Source organism: Danio aesculapii, chromosome 3, assembly GCF_903798145.1.
Source record: "Danio aesculapii chromosome 3, fDanAes4.1, whole genome shotgun sequence".
NCBI lineage: Eukaryota > Metazoa > Chordata > Actinopteri > Cypriniformes > Danionidae > Danio > Danio aesculapii.
Genome location: NC_079437.1, coordinates 40,404,353 through 40,424,040, shown reverse-complemented (window position 1 = coordinate 40,424,040; position 19,688 = coordinate 40,404,353). Strand labels below are relative to the sequence as shown.

The 19,688-nt window shown below is 36.5% G+C and overlaps 1 protein-coding gene across 2 annotated transcripts in view; it reads left to right on the top strand.

The window, feature by feature from the left end:
* The window catches only part of slc29a4a (solute carrier family 29 member 4a), a 32,718-nt gene extending 13,581 nt beyond the window's left edge, over positions 1-19,137 (top strand). The window contains exons 7-11 of one of the 2 annotated variants that reach the window (XM_056451797.1): positions 3,803-4,059; positions 11,068-11,191; positions 13,713-13,900; positions 14,013-14,253; positions 18,004-19,137. In XM_056451797.1, coding sequence (XP_056307772.1) covers positions 3,803-4,059; positions 11,068-11,191; positions 13,713-13,900; positions 14,013-14,253; positions 18,004-18,137 — 944 coding nt within the window. In that variant the 3' untranslated portion in view covers positions 18,138-19,137. Of the gene's footprint in view, positions 1-3,802; positions 4,069-11,067; positions 11,192-13,712; positions 13,901-14,012; positions 14,254-18,003 lie in introns of both variants that reach the window. The other variant, XM_056451788.1, reaches the window with a different exon arrangement.
* Positions 19,138-19,688: the final 551 nt, after the last annotated feature.

Below are 19,688 nucleotides of genomic sequence, written 5' to 3'. Positions count from 1 at the left end.
GATGGAAACCCTGCTTTATTCGCACATCTTTTATGCGATATTCGAGTTTTGCGCATAAAGTTAATTTGCATTTTTGGATGGAAACATAGCTAGAGTTACCTTTAATCAAAATCTGAAAATATGCTTTTGGTGTTCTTTCTCTGATGACTTCAGTTGATGACTTGAGCTGAATATCTTTAAAGATCCCATGAAGTGCTTCGAAATGTGCATGTTTATTTGACGTTTGATGTAATGTCAACTGAAACACGAAGAAAGGGCGGGAGATACAGTAGCTCCCCCCCATTTTTAAAAGCCAATAATGTTTTGTTTTTATCAGTGAGAGTAGTTGAGCTTTGAAAAGCAAATGAAATGCATCTTGAAGGGGGTGGGGCATGTCAGATACTACAGAGCATTTGATTGGTCAGAAGATTTGATGAGAAACTGAAGTATGAGGTGATGTCAAAATATGGTTGATTCATTTTAGGCGGAAGTGACAAACTGCTAATTTTGGATGTTTATATCATCTAAATGCAAATTTTGTAACTGTTTTGGAGCACACTAGCTTATAGATATCCTTTAGACCAGGAGTTCCCAAACTTTTCAGCCCGCAACCCCCAAAATAACAAAACCAGTAACTCGCGACCCTCACATTTCTTGGAGGTGGTTATAAATATACACACGTTGCACACATAACAATAGGCCTATATAAACATGAGCATATTGACAACACAAAAAAGTGCAACGGTCTAACAATCATATAATATTTATAGTCATTTATTAATTTGTTTAATTTAATATTAATCTCAGCTAAAGGTGGGCACAACGTTTTCAGCACAAGTCTATTCTTGATTTAATTTTGGAAACCGCCTCTCAGAGATCATTCTCCATGTTCAGTTATGGCCTGTATTTATTTTGAATGTATTTTATTGCCATAAAGGTGTCAGAAAATTTAACCTGGTGTTATAAAATCAATCTGCTGCATCTGACACTATTGCTGTGTTGTTAATCTAACCTAAACACACCAATCCAATGAAAACAATAATTATTCTAAGGCTGATGGATTTTCATTTGCAAATTGTTGCTTTTTATGTAACTATTAACTACTATTTTTATCTTCTGTGGATTATGGATAAAATATGGTCATTCTAATAGTTTAATCAAATTTATTTGACTTTTGGAAATTACCAAGGGACCCACTGCTTTAGACTAATATACTGAATCTAACATCTAAACAACTTTATTTTAATTTTAAAGGATCTTTAAACACTCCTACAGTTGCTTAGTAGTGCTGTGAGATTGAGATGACATGGAGAAGTGCTAGAATAAAACTCTATATTTATATTTCATTTCGGCTGGAAATGTTCACACAGGCTCTTTCAGTTAATAAACAGTTCACAGCTAATTACCGTGACTGCAATTAACTGTAACTAATTAAAAGTTGCACAGGCGATGCTAGGTCTGCATGACATTATAAATAAACTGGCATTGTGATATTTTCTTTTTCTGCTATATGCAGTCATTATGATTTCAATGATTAAAATAGATGACTTAACAAAAAAAAAATCATCATTTTAAATAGATTGGGATGAATTTGTAGGAGAGCGAATGTATGTAAAATATAATAAACAAAATGCAAGCAAAGATGAATACAAAGAATCAAATGAAATACACAAGTCTTTATGGTTTTCTAGGGAGTCTAACAGTATTCAGACACAGAAATTCAAAAATCATATGTAAAATAGCACTAAATAGTTATATAAATAATTAAATAAATTAATCTTAGCTCCATACTTTATTCTTTCTTTTGCCCAAATGGTTTTAAATGCTCTTACAGGCCTTAGAAACACATCCAAATGAAAATGTCTCAAACCAAGGGTGTCCCTCTTGACATTGGTGAGGATATGCATCCCTAGAGTACATGCATTATGCATATTGTTATGCTTTTAAAAACATGAATAAAGTACTTTATAATAAAAGATAAACACTTAATAATACAAATAACAATTAATGAATCACATTCCATGCTGCACAAGTCAATTTACATGACTTTACTGAAATCTGGCTTTGAGGAGGTATAAATGAAGAGAGGTGTGTGACGCAATTGAACTGTTTTATCCTGAAACTTAATTTTGGTTAATTGCACAGCCCTGGTTAATAGTATTATATTGAACTCATAGCAAACTTGACTTTAACCCTTTGTGCACAAGTAGGTTACTAAGGGTTGACAGAGCAACATTTTATTTTGAAGACGATTAAATTATTGGTAGGGACATTTCAGTAATTGCTAGATATTGGTGGGGTCACGTCCCCTCCGTCCATGCCAATTCAACGCCCTTAGTGACTCCGCAAATGTTTTGTGCTCTCGGATTTATTATATCCCATTATATCCCATTTCAGCATTGCAGATCTTTTAATGTGACTATTGCTGATTCCCACATTGTGATGTTTTATAAACAAATTTCGGGAGGAGCACGCGCAGAAGTTTCAGTATCAAATACGTCATTGACAGTTATTCTATTATCCAATCAGTTCTTGACCAAACCCCTATATATACCAAAGCTGTCTTACCTGCAGCATCTTACGACTTTAGCATCCCTTCACCACCCCGTCACCTCACCTCTTAAACATTACAATCCCGGGGGGAGCATTCTGGGGCCAGGCTAGATACTTCGCTCGAATCCCAATTCCTCTCTGTTTCCTGATAAGGCGAATAACTCGAGTTGGGGTGTCTCCCCGAGCTCAGAGCCCTCTCTCCGGACAGCACGCCAAATACACTTTATTCTGAAACGATTGCAAATGTGAACTCGTGAAGGGATATTGGTGCTGATATATTGTGCAGCCGAGGCCGTAGCTCATAGTTAATGAGGGTTTTTCTTTTTTATGTTTCCAAATTGCCTCATGGGACCTTGATCTCTGCTCTGTCAATTTGTGATGTTGATCCTTTTTTAACTCTCCAATTTACCAGTGATCCCTCGTTCACTTTTCGCGATCTTGCAGTTTTGCGAATTTGACATGCTTTTTTTCTACAGCGCATTGCGTTCTGCTTCCTGGTTAGCGCATTATGTTTTGCGTCCTGATTGGCTGTAGACCATTGTCCTGTACAGTACAGAATGCGTTCAGCTTGCCAGATTAACATAAACCTTTGATCGCTAGCAGTGTGACTCAAGTGCTTCACTGCATGTTTGCAAGTTTTCTCCCTACAATGTCGACGAAAGGTTCTGCAATGTCAAAGACACCTGCGGTAACACTCAAAAGGCAATGGAAGATACTAACCATCGCACAAAATGTTGAACTTCTGGACATGCTAAAGGAAGGTAGAAGTTATGTGGCTGTAAGGCGCCATTGCGGAATAAATAAATGAAGATCAAATGGTTTTAATCTTTGGTTTCATTCTCTAATTCTCTAATACTGGACTTATGTTTCTTTAACTTTAAGAGTTTTAAACAAGAGAGAAAAGTGTGAAAATGTGAATGCCTGCCTGAGAAAAGTGTATAAAGTGTGTAGTGAGGGGTTTTACGGCCTTAAAACATCTATAATAATAAAAATCGATAATCTATATATTAAAAATAAAGCTGACTACTTCGTGGATTTTGTGCATTGCGGGTTATTTTTAGAACGTATCTCCTGCAATTAACGAGGGACCACTGTATAAGAAAAATATATAAGCTGTACAAAAACAGTAAAAAAAATAATAAATTGAGCACTGCTGATCACGAAAGTCACACACTGTATGCATAAAACTGTAGCTTACTGTACATGCACAAACAAATCTGTTCTCGAACTGTAAAAGCAAGCTTCTAATTGGTCTGTTTTGTCTGTTCAGGCACTGCAGGAGTGATTATTTCACTCAGTCGCATCTTCACCAAACTGCTGATCAAAGACGAGAGGAAGAACACCATCATCTTCTTCGTCATTTCCATCTGTATGGTGCTGGTGTGCTTTATTCTGCATCTGCTGGTGCGACGGACGCGTTTTGTCCAATACTACACGAGTCTGGCCAGACGGGGCCTTTCTCATGCCAAACACCACTCACAGCACGCCACCCAGTACCAGGTCCACCACGATGTCATTACAGAAGAAGTAAGATTTGTAAGTCTTGCATGTCAAATGTGAGAAGTGCATATTAATGTCAGCTTATTTATAAACTTTCTCCAGTAGTGATTCTGAACATGTCATGTTTGTAGAAAAGGTTTTTTTTGTGAACAATTGAATTATTTTCTGGAACAAAAATGATGGATGCCTTGCACACCTTGAGGCTAATTACATAGCTATCATTATCCTTATCCTTTATGAATTAATTATGTAGGAATTCTGATTATTCTACAGAGATAATTAAATAGCAATTTCTCTGTTTTTGCATTATTTGACAAAATGACTGCCTGATTGGTAATAATATAAACTTTATACTATTTTCTTTTTATATGAGTAAAGAGACTTTTTCTATTCAAATGTAGCAATAAATTAAACTAATAAATTATTATAGTAGCATAAATTGTTACTAAATAAAATCATTCAAAATATAATATACAAATATATACTCACCGGCCACTTTATTAGGTACACCTTACTAGTACTGTGTTGAACCCACTTTTGCCCTCAGAACTGCCTTAATCCTTCATGGCATAGATTCAACAAGCTACTGGAAATATTTCTCTGAGATTTTGGTCCATATTGACATAATAGCATCACGCAGTTGCTGTAGATTTGTCGGCTGCACATCCATAATGTGAAACTTCCATTCCACCACCTCCAAAAGGTGCTCTATTGGATTGAGATCTGGTGACTGTGGAGGCCATTTGGGTATAGTGAACTCATTGTCATTGTCAAGAAACCAGTCTGAGATGATTCGTGCTTCATGGCATGGTGTGTTATTCTGCTAAATGTAGCCATAAATAAGTAGTCATACAGGGATGACATGGAACCTAGTGTGGTGTTCTGCTGCTGTAGCCCATCCGCTTCAAGGTTCGATGTGTTGTGCATTCAGAGATGCTCTTCTGCATACCTCGGGTTGCAAAGAATGGTTATTTGAGTTACTGTTGCCTTTCCATCAGCTCGAACCAGTCTGGCCATTCTCCTCCGACCTCTGGTATCAACAAAGCATTTGCGCCCACAGAACTGCAGCTCCCTGGATATTTCCTCTTTTCAGACCATTTTCTGTAAACTCCAGAGATGGTTGTGCATGAAAATCCCAGTAGATTAGCAGTTTCTGAAATACTCAGACCAGCCCATCTGGCACCAACAACCATGCTACGTTCAGAGTCACTTCAATCACTTTTGTTCCTCATTCTGATGCTCGGTTTAAACTGCAGCAGATCGTTTTGACCACGTCTACATGCCTAAATGCATTGAGTTGCTGCCATGTGATTGGCTGATTAGAAATTTGCGTTATGAGCAGTTGGACAGGTGTACCTAATAAAGTGGCTGGTGAGTGTATATACATAAATAAAATATATCATAATATGTGAAATACAAATAAATAATGCTAATACACACAGACACACATATACACACAAAGGTAAAACATTAAATGTATCTGAAAATGTATCTATTGCAATACAATATAATTTTAAAAATCCTCATAGTCATGTAAGGCAAGTCATTGTCATGTAAGGAATTTTTAGATGATAAATACTTAAAAAAAGAAGTACTCAAAAATAACCTTATTATTTATTTACTCCCAGGTAATCCAATACAGTATATAACTTACTTTCTTCACCCTAAGAAAAATTCAAGTTTTGATGGAAAGTAATTTTGACTGGGTGGCATGGTGGATCAGTGGTTAACACTGCCGCCTCACAGCAAGAAGGTCGCTGGGTTGAGCCGTGGCTGGGTCAGTTGACATTTCTGTGTGGAGTTTGCATGTTCTCCCCGTGTACGTGTGGGTTTCCTCCTTGTGCTCTGGTTTTCCCCACAGTCTAAAGACATGCGCTATAAATGATTAGGGTAAGCTAAATTGGCCATAGTGTATGTGTGGAAATGTGAGAGTGTATGGGTGTTTACCAGTGCTGGATTATGGCTGAAAGGGCATCCGCTGCGTAAAACATATTCTGGATAAGTTGGTGGTTCATTCATGTGGTGACCCCTGATAAATAAAGGGACTAAGCTGAAGGAAAATGAATGAATGAATGAATGAATGATTTTGGCTAGCATTTTTTGCATTTTAATAAAGTAAACAGAGCTCAAGAACAACATTTCAGATGATCTACAATCCGAACCTCTCTAGTGAAAAGATACTCTTTGTGTCCTAGCTGTATGGTTTATTCAATCCATTTGGAATGAAATAAATCAGCAGTGTTATCTTGCGCTGTTGTTAATGTGTGACGAAGTTCGTTGGAATGTAGAATCTTAGAGCTTTTAATTTAGCTGAACTGTGAAAAGCTTGTTTTAGTTCCGCATTCTCAGCTGTGTTTTCTGTAAAATCTCTTCAGTGTTTGATTTGTGCCGGTCAGTGCACACACACATAGAGAGAAAGATTGTGATTTAAGAGCTCACTCACACACAAACAGTTTGGCTGAAAGAAAATATGAAAGCACTTAGGAGAAAACCGCATGTTTTTACTGTAGCCGACAGTCTGACCACTCAGCCGTTCTTCCTCTCAAGACTTCTTCATCATCGTCCACATTGTCACTCTTTAGATCTCTGCGCTCAGAAATATAGATACTAAAGCTGTCACATTGACAAAAGATACACATGATTGTACATGAAGAATACATATTGTTACCTTAAAGCAGGGGTTCCCAAACTTTTCAGTCTACAACCCCCAAAATATCAATGCCAGTGACTCGCAACCCCCAATATCTTGAGAGGTGGTTATAAATATATAAACCTTGCACACAACAGTGCACACAATAGGCCCAAGTCTATTCATCGTTTAAACGTGGGTGCCGTAAAGATGTCAGAAAGTTTAACCTGGTGCCATAAAATCAATGTGCTGGATCTGGCACTATTGCTGTGTCTTTAATATAACATAATCACCATAGGAGTCACAAAAAATCCAAAGCCTGATGGCTATTTATTTGCATGTTGTTTTTTTATGTAACTATTACCTACATTTTTTTCTGTAGGTTATTGATATTGATCAAATATGGTAATTCTAATAGTTTAATATTAGAATTAATACCCCCCCCCCCCCCATTATCTTCTGACCCCCACTTTGGAAACCACTGCCTTAAAGCACAGATGTTAAACTCAGCTCCTGGGGAGCCGCAACTCTGCACAATTTAGTTCCAACCCTAATTAATCACACCTGATCAAAAAACTAACCTTCGTCCTTCGGTCTTGTTTGAAACCTACAGGTAAGAATAAGTTGAAGCAGGGTTGCAACTAAACTATGTAGGGCTGCATAGAATTCTGCAAACAATACCTCAAAATGACAATGTGAACAAAGATTTTTTGAAATTGTTGCAAATTTGCCAAAAATAAAAAACCAGAAAAATCACGTCACATTAGTATTCACAGCCTTTCCAGTGAAGCTCTAAATTGGGCTCATGTACATTCTGTTTCCACTGATCATTCTTGAGATGTTTCAGCAGCTTCATTGGAGTTCATCTGTGGTAAATTCAGTTGATTGGACATGATTTGAAAAGGCGTACACCTGTCTAGATAAGGTCCCAGGGTTTACAGTGCATGTCAAAGCACAAACCAAGCATGAGGACAAAGGATTTGTCTGTAGACCTCTGAGACAGGATTGTCTCAAGGCACAAGGCTGGGGAAGGTTACAGAAACATTTCAGCTGCTCTGAAATGTTTCAGTGAGCACAGTGGCCTCCATCATCCGTAAGTGGAAGATGTTTGGAATCACCAGGACTCTTCCTAGAGCTGGCCGGCCTTCTAAGCTGAGTGATTGGGGGAGAAGGGCCTTAGTCAGGGAGGTGATCAATAACCTGATGGTTACTCTGTCTGAGCTCCAGCGTTCTTCTAAGGAGAAAGGAGAACCTTACAGGAGGACAACCATCTGTGTAGCAATCCACCAATCAGGCCTGTATGGTAGAGTGGCCAGACAGAAGCCACTCCCCACCTGGAATTTGCCTAAAAGCATCTGAAGGACTCTCAGACCACAAGAAACAAAATTCTCTGGTCTGTTGAGACTAAAATTAAACTCTTTGGAGTGAATGGCAGGCGTCACATTTGGAGAAAACCAGGAACCGCTCATCACCAGGCTAATACCATCCCTACAGTGAAGCATGGTGGTGGCAGCATTATGCTGTGGGGATGTTTTTCAGCAGCAGGAACTGGAAGACTAGTCAGGATAGAGGGAAAGATGAATGCAGCAATGTATAGAGACATCCTGAGTGAAAACCTGCTTTAGAGTGCTCTTGACCTCAGACTGGGTCGACGGTTCATCTTCCAGCAGGACAATGACCCAAAGCACACTGCCAATCAATCGTGTGGCTTCACAACAACCTTGTGAATGTCCTTGAGTGGCCCAGCCAGAGCCCAGACTCAAATCCTATTGAACATCTCTGGAGAGATCTGAAAATGGCTGTACACCGTTGCTTCCCATGCAACCTGATAGAGCTTGAGAGGTACAGCAAAGAGGAATGGGTAAAATTTTCCAAAGACAGGTGTGCCAAGATTGTGGCATCATATTCAAAAACAGGCTGTCATTGCTGCCAAAGGTGCCTCAGCAAAGTATTGAGCAAAAGCTGTGAATACTGATGTGACGTGATTTTTCATGTTTTTTTATATAAATGAATGATTTTTTTTATGAAATAAATGAATTTGGAATAAGGCTTTAACATTAAAAATGTGGAAAAAGTGAAACGCTCTGAATACTTTCTGGATGCACTGTATAGTTTTAGAGTGTAGAAAGGATTGCCAGTGGAATTTCTACTGATTAATTAGATTATTTTAATTTTAAAAATATTACAAAAATAATTAAAATAGAGATATATTTATACAATATAATATTTAATATCTAAATATGACTTTTTATTTGGTAACAGTACTGGGAAACACCCATAAACACACATTCACACTCATACACCATGGCCAGTTTAGTTTTGTTCAGTTGACCTATAGCGCATGTCTTTTGGAAACTGGAGCACCTGGAGGAAACCCACATGAACAAAGGGAGAACTTGCAAACTCCACACAGAAATGCCAACTGACTTGAACCAGTGGCCTTCTTGCTGTGAGGCGACAGCGCTAACCACTATGCCACCATGTTGACCATTTTGAGACGTATATAACACATAAAATAACTAAAAGGTGCTGTGTTTTCAGACTTTTTACATTTTTGAATACACAGTACCAATGTTTTCATTTTCAGAACAGATAATAATCAATATTTGGTGAAATATACAGTTGAAGCCAGAATTATTAGCCTCCATTTGATTTTTTTTTTCTTTTTAAAATATTTCCCAAATGATGTTTAACAGAGCAAAGAAATTTTCACAGTATGTCTGATAATATTTTTTCTTCTGGAGAAAGTTTTTTGTATTATTTTGGTTAGAATAAAATCAGTTTTTAAATTTTAAAACCATTTTTAAGGTCAAAATTATTAGCCCCTTTAAGCTATGTTTTTATTCGAGTCTACAGAACAAACCATCGCTATACAATAACTTGCCTAATTACTCTAACCTGCCTAGTTAACCAAATTAACCTAGTTAAGGCTTTAAATGTCTTAAATAATTATCTAGTCAAATATTATTTACTGTCATCATGGCAAAGATAAAATAAATCAGTTATTAGAAATGAGTTTTTAAAACTATTATGTTTAGAAATGTGTTGATAAAATATTCTCTCTGTTAAACAGAAATAAAAAAATAAACAAACAACTAATAATTATGACTTCAACTGTATATTAGTTAATGTTCCTTAATGTATTTACTAACATGAACATGAGCATAAGCAATACTTGTACAGTACAGAATTTATAAATTGTAATTCAACATTTACTGATGTATTATTAAAATACAAATTCATACTTGTTAACATTAGTTAATGAACTGAGTACTAAGGAGCAATTGTATTTTCATTATCTAATATAACAAACACGTATAAATACTGTAATTAATATATTCTTCATTGTTTGTTCATGTTAATAGATACATTATCTAACAATAACCAATGGAACTTAATTGAAAATTGTTACATACAGTGCTTAGCATATATAAGCATCTTTTAAATTAATATTTTTAATAGGAAGCTATACAATATTATATTTGTGCATATATATTAGATAAGTCAGTACTGAAGCCAAATCTGGAGCTTATCTAACAAAATAACTTACGATAACAGTCCTAAAACTTGTACACCCAAATTTATATGTGATAGAGAAATATTAAATACAAATTTTTAATAGAGGAAAACTCAAGAGAAGCAAAAAAAAAAATGGAAACATTTTGTCAAAAAAAATTTTTTTTTTTAATAATTTGCTTGAATTTAATAGTATTATCTTTCAATTTCTGAATATGTTTGGTGACTGAATATTATTTTAGTAAATATATCTGTTTAGTAAATCTGTTTTGTTTAAATGCACCAAAACACATTGCCTATAGTCACTGAGAAATGGAAAAAAATATTAATTTTCAAAATGGGGTGTACTCCATTATGCTGAGCACTGTATATAACAATGTCCAGAAACCACGACTGATCATGAATGTAGCAAAAACACAATACATAAGTCTATTTTTGCATCTTAAAAATCCTCACTGTTCACTTTGTGCATTTTTATTTTTGATTTATGTAATGCTCTCCTCCTGCCGCCGAGGTGAAGCTTATGATCCTCTGAGGGCTCATTTCTCCTGTCTGTGAGACCCCCGGTGCTCTTGTTTTATTCTCAGCAAATTAAGGAAAGTGGTTTCCCGGCTCAGCCAGACACTTAATCAAGTAATGGCCCTCCTCACGTCAGCCTGCTGAAACGCTGCTTCATCAAGAAACATTACAATCTCTAAATGCAGTGCACACTAACGGTGACCTGCTTGATACAGTCATTGCTTCTGATGCCTTATTTTCAATCTTTAAGTGAATACAATGAGTTTTTTACATTATTGAATTGGAGAAAATGATCATCAGTTCAGTGTCTTGCATATACAGATACAGTACTGTAATGCGTATGAACTGTGAATGTCCTGTCTGTGTTGAAGGGTAATGGTGCAGTGGGCTGTTCTCCAGCTGAAGACGGATGTGCAGATTTTACTGGAGGAAACACTTATGTCCGGTTTGATGTGCCCAAACCAAAGATGAAACGGAGCTGGCCAGGCGTTAAAGGTGTGATCTTTTCTAACACTTTATTATATGATGGGCGCTATAGCTAGGGGTGTACGATATTGGAAAAAACTCAGATTGATAAGAAAAGATAAGATTTTGATCATTTTAGATTGATTCTGTTGGATAATGCACCTGCATACAATTAAATAAGTGAAGTTTAATCATTTTCAGGTGAATAAACCAATTAGTTAAATCAATAATGACATAAATAAATAAATATAAATAATCTTTGAGAAAGCTACCAACTTGCTTGAAATGCTTATAGGCCAAAAAAACACACACATGTAAATGATTAACATTCTCTGTGCTGTGTCCTAACACTAACCTTAACTTTGCAATTAGTCTACAAATGACATTTGTGCTCTGAAGCACGATCAACCATAATTCTCACTTGCAATGTGACTATTGGAGATGCGCACATTGCGATATCGAGCAGCACTGTTAAAAAACGCAAGGATTTACACAATTCCTTCATGTTGTCCAAACACAAATCAATGAAATTAACTTAATTGTTTATTGTTCTATCCACTTAAATTTGTAAACATGATTAAGTTGTCCCCAAAACAAACTTAATAATTGTGTTGTTCCAACTCATTTTAAATAAATAGTTTGAATCAAAAGCAGCAAACGTCATTTTTTGAGTGAGGCTAAAACAACATATTGTGTTGTGCTATTGGGTGAGTGAAAAGTAATTGGTATTGGTAATAAAGTCTAGATTTTTTGAAAAATATAAGTTTTGTAAATATAAAGTAAGGGTTCGTTCAGTATTACAGTTTTAGTTCTACAGTCCTTTTGTTATATTACAAAGCTGTTAGATGCTTAATTTTGTTAAAGCATTTCAATTTAAATATATTATACAAATAGTACAATAAAAATATCTGCATTTTAAGATCATTTTTAAAATTTTAAATCAATAAAAAAAAAATTCAATTTTAAATAAGTTTATAGCTATTTAGGTCATTATCGTAATAATACATTGAATTAAAAAGGTAATTTTCTGGTCATTTGTACTGTACTTTACAAGGGAATAAGGGCATCAGTCATATAATTTACAGTACAAAGAATATTTATTATGAAATCTGCTTAAGATTATATAAATTATATTAGTAAATTATTTATTTTTAAAGACTGACATAAATAAAAAATATTTGAAAATAAGCACCATTAAAACTTAATTAATATGTAAAAATAAATGTAAAAATGCATTTGCAATGCAGTGCAAAATTCAAAATGCAGGTAAAAAAAAAACAACAACAATAGAAACAAACACTATTGTGCATTCCTAAGTAGTTATAATGTCTTCATTTATTTAATTTAAAAAACTAAATATTATTAATATATAACTAATATGAAACAATATGAATTGAGATGTTTTCTTTAAATAAATATATTTTCAAATATAATTTATTCCTTCAACATCCTTCAAAAATCATTCTAAGATGCTAAATTAGATCTGATTTGGTTTCATTTAAAATCCCATTTTTTAAATAACATTATTTAGTGTTAAGTGTGACCTCCTTGCTAAATTAAAGCATTGATATCTGTCTGACCTTACTGAGTCCAAACTTTTAAACAGCAGGCAATGTATACCACCTGTAAAAACACTCTCTCTCCACATGCACTGAACACTTTACTTCAACTCCATCTTACAAGGACTCAATAAGGAAAGCAATGTTTATCTGTGAATGTACCACAAATCATTTTGCACGGCTTGTTTTCATCAACCTTAAATACCACAATATTGTTGTATCTCATGTAAAAGTACTTGTATAGTCTGTCTTAGCTTATGGTGTATAAGTATTTATAGTACAACCCCAAATCAGAAAAAGTTGGAACAGTGTGGAAAATGCAAATAAAAAAAAGAAAGTGTACAGGTACTTGGATGGCCTGCCTGCAGTCCCGACCTGTCTCCAATAGAGAATATGTGGTGCATTTTGAAGCTCAAAATATGACAACGAAGGCCCTATACTGTTGCCCATCTTAAGACTTGTTTGCAGGAAAAATGGGACATAATTCAGTCCCTAAACCTCTTTTAAGTGTTATGAAAAGGAATAGAAACATTACAAAGTGATTAATGCTTTACTGTTGCAAGAACCGAAATTGGAATACATGTTTATTTTACAATAGAAATCATGAGGAACACATTAAATTATGTTTGTTGTATTGTCTGCAATGCAAGTCTGCAAGTCTAAATACAAGTAAAAATACAAGTTTTCCTTACTGTCCAAGCTTTTCTGATTTGGAGTTGTGTATGTATGGTTAGTATAGTTAGATTACAGCTGGTATGTTAGTTATGTATATGTTTAAAATAGCTCTTACATCTATTGTTGTGTTCATATTTATGAATATGTTTGTTTATGTAGCATTGTGGTGCTGTGAGACACAACATTTCGTTCCACTGTATGTCCACATGTAGTGAAAAGAAAATAAACCCCAACTTAACTTGACTTGACTCGATACTCTCAATAGCACCCAATTACCATGCCATTGTCTAATGGCCTAGTGACCCATTCTGTCTCAGACATGATCCTGCACCGTTACGTGGTCGCGAGGGTGATCTGGACCTACATGCTGTCCATTGCTGTCACTTACTTCATCACGCTGTGTCTTTTCCCCGGACTGGAGTCTGAAATCAAAAACGCCACCCTCGGCGAATGGCTGCCCATCCTCATCATGGCCATCTTCAACATGTCAGACTTTGTGGGCAAAGTATGATCACAGTCTTATTGTTTGACTAACTATAAAATCAAATGTTATTATTACTATTCTTTTTTTACTGTTCTTTTTTATTCTCTTATGAAACTCTTATTTTTGGGTACAGATTTTGGCAGCTGTGCCATACGAGTGGAACGGGACACGTCTTCTCTTCTTCTCCTGTGTGCGAGTGGTTTTCATCCCACTGTTCATCATGTGTGTGTATCCCGCTCAAATGCCCACATTCAGCCACCCGGCATGGCCTTGCATCTTCTCTCTCTTTATGGGCATCACTAATGGCTACTTTGGCAGTGTTCCTATGATTCACGCTGCAGGCAAGGTGGCACCTGAGCAGAGGGAGCTGGCAGGTAAATCTATCACTGCATTTACGTAGATGCAAAGTATGGCAAGCCATTTTAACATTTGAAGTATTCATGAACAGGAAGTTGCTGAGACTTTTATTTCAGTATTCATTCATTCATTCTTTTTTCCTCCGTCTTAGTCCCTGATTGGGGTTGCCACAGCGGAATGAACCGCCAACTATTTCGGCATATGTTTTACGCAGCAAATGCCCTTCCAGCTTCAACCCAGTACTGGGAAACACCCATGCACTCTCAAATTCACACACACACTCATACACTACGGTCAATTTTGTGACCGTAGTGTATTGACCTATAGCGCATGTCTATGGACTGTGGGGGAACTGGAGCACTTGCAGGCTCTAGTATGTTTTTAAGATAAAATGTTTTAAGATAAAATGGCTTGCAATGCACAGTATATTCAAATAAAAATTAATTTACTTTCAACATTTGTAAAAAGTACTTGTATCAAATAAATATGTACTAATATATTTAAAAAGTACTAGTCGTCAACAAGTATTTAATGAATGAGTGCTAGTACTATTACTGTTATCTTAAATGGTCTGAAGAATGATGAAATCCAGAGAAATAAGCCATTTTAACTAGTGACATGTGTCTGCATATTAATGTCATCATATGCACTCAATTTCCAGTTTGCTTTATATAGAAAACAGTGAAACACCAAAGATGCTTTAATCAGATTCGAATACTTCAGCTCATCCATGAACATCATTTCTGCATGAGTCTCAAAGGATGCAATGAAGACCACAACTTCCATGATTCCACAATCAGGGCTCTATTTTAACGATCCAGGCGCAGTCTAAAGCGAATAATGCAAAAGCAATAAGGGTGTGTCTGAATCCACTTTTGCCATTTTAAGGATGGAAAAATATGCTCTGCGCCATGGCGCATGGTCTAACAGGGTTGAGCTTATTCTCTTAATGAGTTATGGGTGTGTTTTGAGCATAACGTGCGTTAAACCAATCAGTCTCATCTCCCACTCCCTTTAAGAGTCAGTTGCGTTATGCCATGGTGCATTTGCTATTTACATGGCAGACCTTGTAAGTGGAAAAAGTGAACGCTTCACTAGCGAGAAAACAGTTAAACAGACTATCTGCAGCACAAAGATAAAGAATGAGTCTCCTCCATTCAGCCTCTATACTTTCGCTTTACTTCTACTCTTTAATCCTTTACTTCGGTGGATAATGAAATGGTGTTGTACGCACTCTCCTGGCCAAATTCCCTCCATCGGTCCTTACCAGCCTCCCAATCATCCCCATTCACTGAATTGGCTCTATCACTGTCATTGAGAATGGGTCGTCTGCAAATGTCTTATTAATTTGGACGTTCTCATGCATTCGTTAGCAAGAACTTTGGTGCAGATAGTACACTGTGGCTGGGTCAGGGATTCTTTGCTTCAGGAAAATGAAATAAAACCATAGTTCAGGTAACTATCTTAGTGTTTCCAGTATTGCGAGCGATGTGAACCAAAATGTTTGGAGCTTTCTCATCTGGGTCCAGTATGTTTGGGTCATTATTATTAGCTGCTGAAGGCGAATCAGTGAGACTCGACTTTTTTGTGCAGGACGAATTACAAATTTGTCCATTTTTTGGTCAGCTAGGGGATAAAATGAACTAAGAAAACATGATCGTTCTCCTAATTGTTCACTGCTAAAAAATTTTTTTAAATATAATGTGACCCCCCACAGAGCTTGCTGAGGCCCCCTTGTGGGCCGGGATCCCCTGTTAGGAACCGTTGCATAAGCCTACATATTTAATTTAGTTTGTTAAGCGCAAAGATTTGTTTTAAAGCTATTTCTAAATTCAGTTCTAATTTCCAGCCAACGAATAAATCAACAATAATAATAAAGTGTGGTCAAAAACCTGAGTAATATCCAAACACACGTCCTATTCTTGTGCTCCATATAGTGATGCAGACGTCTCCAAAACCAGACAGGTGGACAAATCTAAACTTGTTTTTATTAAAACAAATATAAATATGCATTTAAATAATAATAATAATAATAATAACATTATACAAATGTAAATTGTCATGAATAAACTGAAAAATCCCCCTGAGGGAGGCATAGAGGCAGTGGTTTTTATATTTATGTAGAAAATTAAATTTTTTGTAACACTTTAATTCTTTAATATGTAAAGTTATTTGTGTATTACTGTGTGTATTAAGCAATGTGTAAGCATTTGAACCCACATAGGCGCATAACTAACATACTGTGCGCTGGACTTTAGACCAGCTTTCACCTGGTCAATGGCATGGTCTATTTCAGTTCTTCAAAAAAGCAACATGCCAACGAAGCTCCTTAACACACCTCCTTTATAGACTGGAACACCCATAAGTCCACAAAGTGGCACAAATTGATATTTATTCATTGGGATAAACCCCTTGAGATGTACCACCTCTTGGGGGTCCCACAATTAATCACAATCTCATATTAATAACACCAGAAGACAAAACAAAACATAACTTAAACAACATAAAAAAAACATAACATAATAAAAAAAATTAAAAAAGAAGAAGAAGGGGGTTGGCGGCGCAGTAGGTAGTGCTGTCAACTCACAGCAAGAAGGTCACTGGGTCGAGCTTCGGCTGGGTCAGTTGGCGTTTCTGTGTGGAGTTTGCATGTTCTCCCCGTGTTTGTGTGGGTTTCCTCCGGGTGCTCTGGTTTCCCCCACAGTCCAAAGACATGTGGTATAGGTGAATTGGGTAGGCTAAATGGTCCGTAGTGAATGAGTGTGAATAAGTGTGTATGAGTGTTTCCCAGAGATGGGTTGCAGCTGGAAGGGCATCCACTGGGTAAAACGTGCTGGATAAGTTGGCGGTTCATTCCGCTGTGGCGACCCCAGATTAATAAAGGGACTAAGCCGAAAAGTAAATGAATGAATGAAGAAGGGGGTTGATTAAATAGATTTACTATTTAAACAACGTCGCACAAAACGTAAAAAATTAGGGTTGCGCTGGTCTGAAAATAGCAACAAATCAGGCCAAACACGTCTTGCACCTTATTGCGCAGGGTATATTTTAGGGCCCCTAGTTTTTAATAAATATTAACTAGTATTTAACTAGGCACAATATGTCACTCTTTTTCTGTCTGTACTTACATGATCTCAAATGTTGCGACGAGTGTTCAAATCCAGAAATATTTCACCAATTTTAACAAGCAATACAGACCATGTTCTTTATCTCCATGCTAATGACAACATACAAGCTTGATTTCCAGTTTGGTTTAATAGAAAACGGAAACAACACCAAATATTATTAATCAGATTTGAATACTTTAGCTAATCCATAAACATGATTTCTGCAGTCCCATAGGATGTAATGAAGACAGCAACTCCCATAGTTCCACACTCAATCACCTGCGTCATTAAAATACACTTTTGTTTGTTGTGAATACATGCCCTCTAGTGGTGAAATGACATACAATTTCTTAAAGAATATATTAAATATATAGTGCTAATTCTTTAATATATAATATTAAAGAATTAGCACTAGCACCTAAAATAAGCACTAGAAGCTAGCTAGTATATGCTTGTACTAAATGAAAAACATAAAGAAAAGAAGTACAAGTAGCAAGAAAAAGGATACTAGTACCTGTTTTAGATTTGATGTTACAACGGCTTGCCATATTCATTGAGCATAAATGTATTCAAATGAACAGGTGTTTGTATGTAAGTCGGAAGGATGCATTCACACTCTTGTTCATTAGCTTTAGTTCATGTGATTGTTTTCCCCCACAGGGAACATAATGACCGTGTCCTACATGTCTGGACTGATGTTAGGCTCTGTGGTCGCCTATGCCGCCTACAGTTTCACCGCTTCAGGCTCCAGCTTCCACTCAGAGACTGGCTACAACTTCACCCAGGGGTACTAGTACACTGCCTAGTCCAAGCCAAAAAACCATCCTCGTTCCCGTCATCAATCTCATCAGGTGGCACTTTTGCCACTCTGTGTAGCAACTCCGCAGTCCCCATAAATCAGACCTCTGCTGCAGGCTTATTTCGGCCCACCTGCAATGCTGTGTGCCTCTGAATGTAGACAAATGGATGAAGAAACAAGCTGTAAAGAGTTCTATTCGTGTGCTTAGTTGTGTTGCCTCTTCTTGTTCTCCGAGAGTGTATTTTTTATGCTGTCAAATGTTTTTAACAGCACTGTTATGAAAATGCCAAACGCTGTGTGGTGATGAAGCTGGTAGCACTGTGAAAATCTTCTTTGTTTCTCTTGGTTTAATGTCTGATGCCACATTCTGTGATGTTGTGTGGAAAAACGTGAATGTTTATGAGGATGTTCTGACTGGACTGATGATGAAACGTATTAAATGAGGGTCATTTAAGCCAGGTTGCATGTACTTTTGAGGGAACTGCCGAAAAGAAAACCTCCTTTTGGGTGCAATATGGATACTGGACCTTTTTGCTAAAGCTGAATGTTAATGACTCTAAATAAAGGCTTTTTTGTAAAAGTGGTTATAAAGTTTTTTAAAATGCGAACAGACGAGAGGGGTCTGGATGCAGACCTGGTGCAGTGCAATCTGAGCTCCATCCAATGCTTTTTAATGGGCTCACCTAACCCTACCCCTCACAGTGACGTCACTCACTCCATTGAGTGCATTGTGTCTTACACTGCATCGCTGAGTGATGCAATCATAGCTTGCATCATAAAGGCTGCATCCAGAATCTGTTGGAACAGACAGATTGTTTTGGTTCATAAGACCTCATCTTATTGTCAGGGGACATGGGTATTATTTTGCCTGTATCTGTTTTTGACTCACAAACTGTTGATATTTTTGACTTGATATGTGTCACCGAGGAGGACCACAGTTTAAGCTAAAAATCTTGATTTATGTTGTACTAAAAAAGAAAAAAGATGGCTCGAGATCAGTGATGTAAAGTAACAAATTACAAATACTCAAACTACTGTAATTGACTAGTTTTTCCTCAGAAATTGTCATTTAAAAAGTTGTTTTAAAAACTTGGACTTTCCCTTGAGTACGTTTTTAGTGCTGTATTGGTACTTTTACTCCACTACTTTCCTTCAACCTGCTGTCACTACTTTATTTTTTCCTGTATGTGGATTGGCTGAGTAGAAAAAAATCAGATCTGTGATTCCTGTCCAATCAAATCACAGATAGTAAGTAAATGGCAGCATACTGAACTACCTGAAGACATGGACGCTTTATAAATGCAGCAAAGCATTTGAAAGCATTAAAAGTGTCCAAGAAGATGTCGAAAATCTTTACACGCACTGACTCAGAGTCTGTTTAGACTGTTTGCCACTGATAAGAAGATGAAGGATGCCTACTGTTTGATGACAGAAAATCACCAAATGGCCTTGTAAATGCATCAACTTTTCACAACATAATGTTCACTACTCAATACTCTTGAGTACTTTTGAAAGGGCTACTTTTTACTCATACTTTGTGTAATAT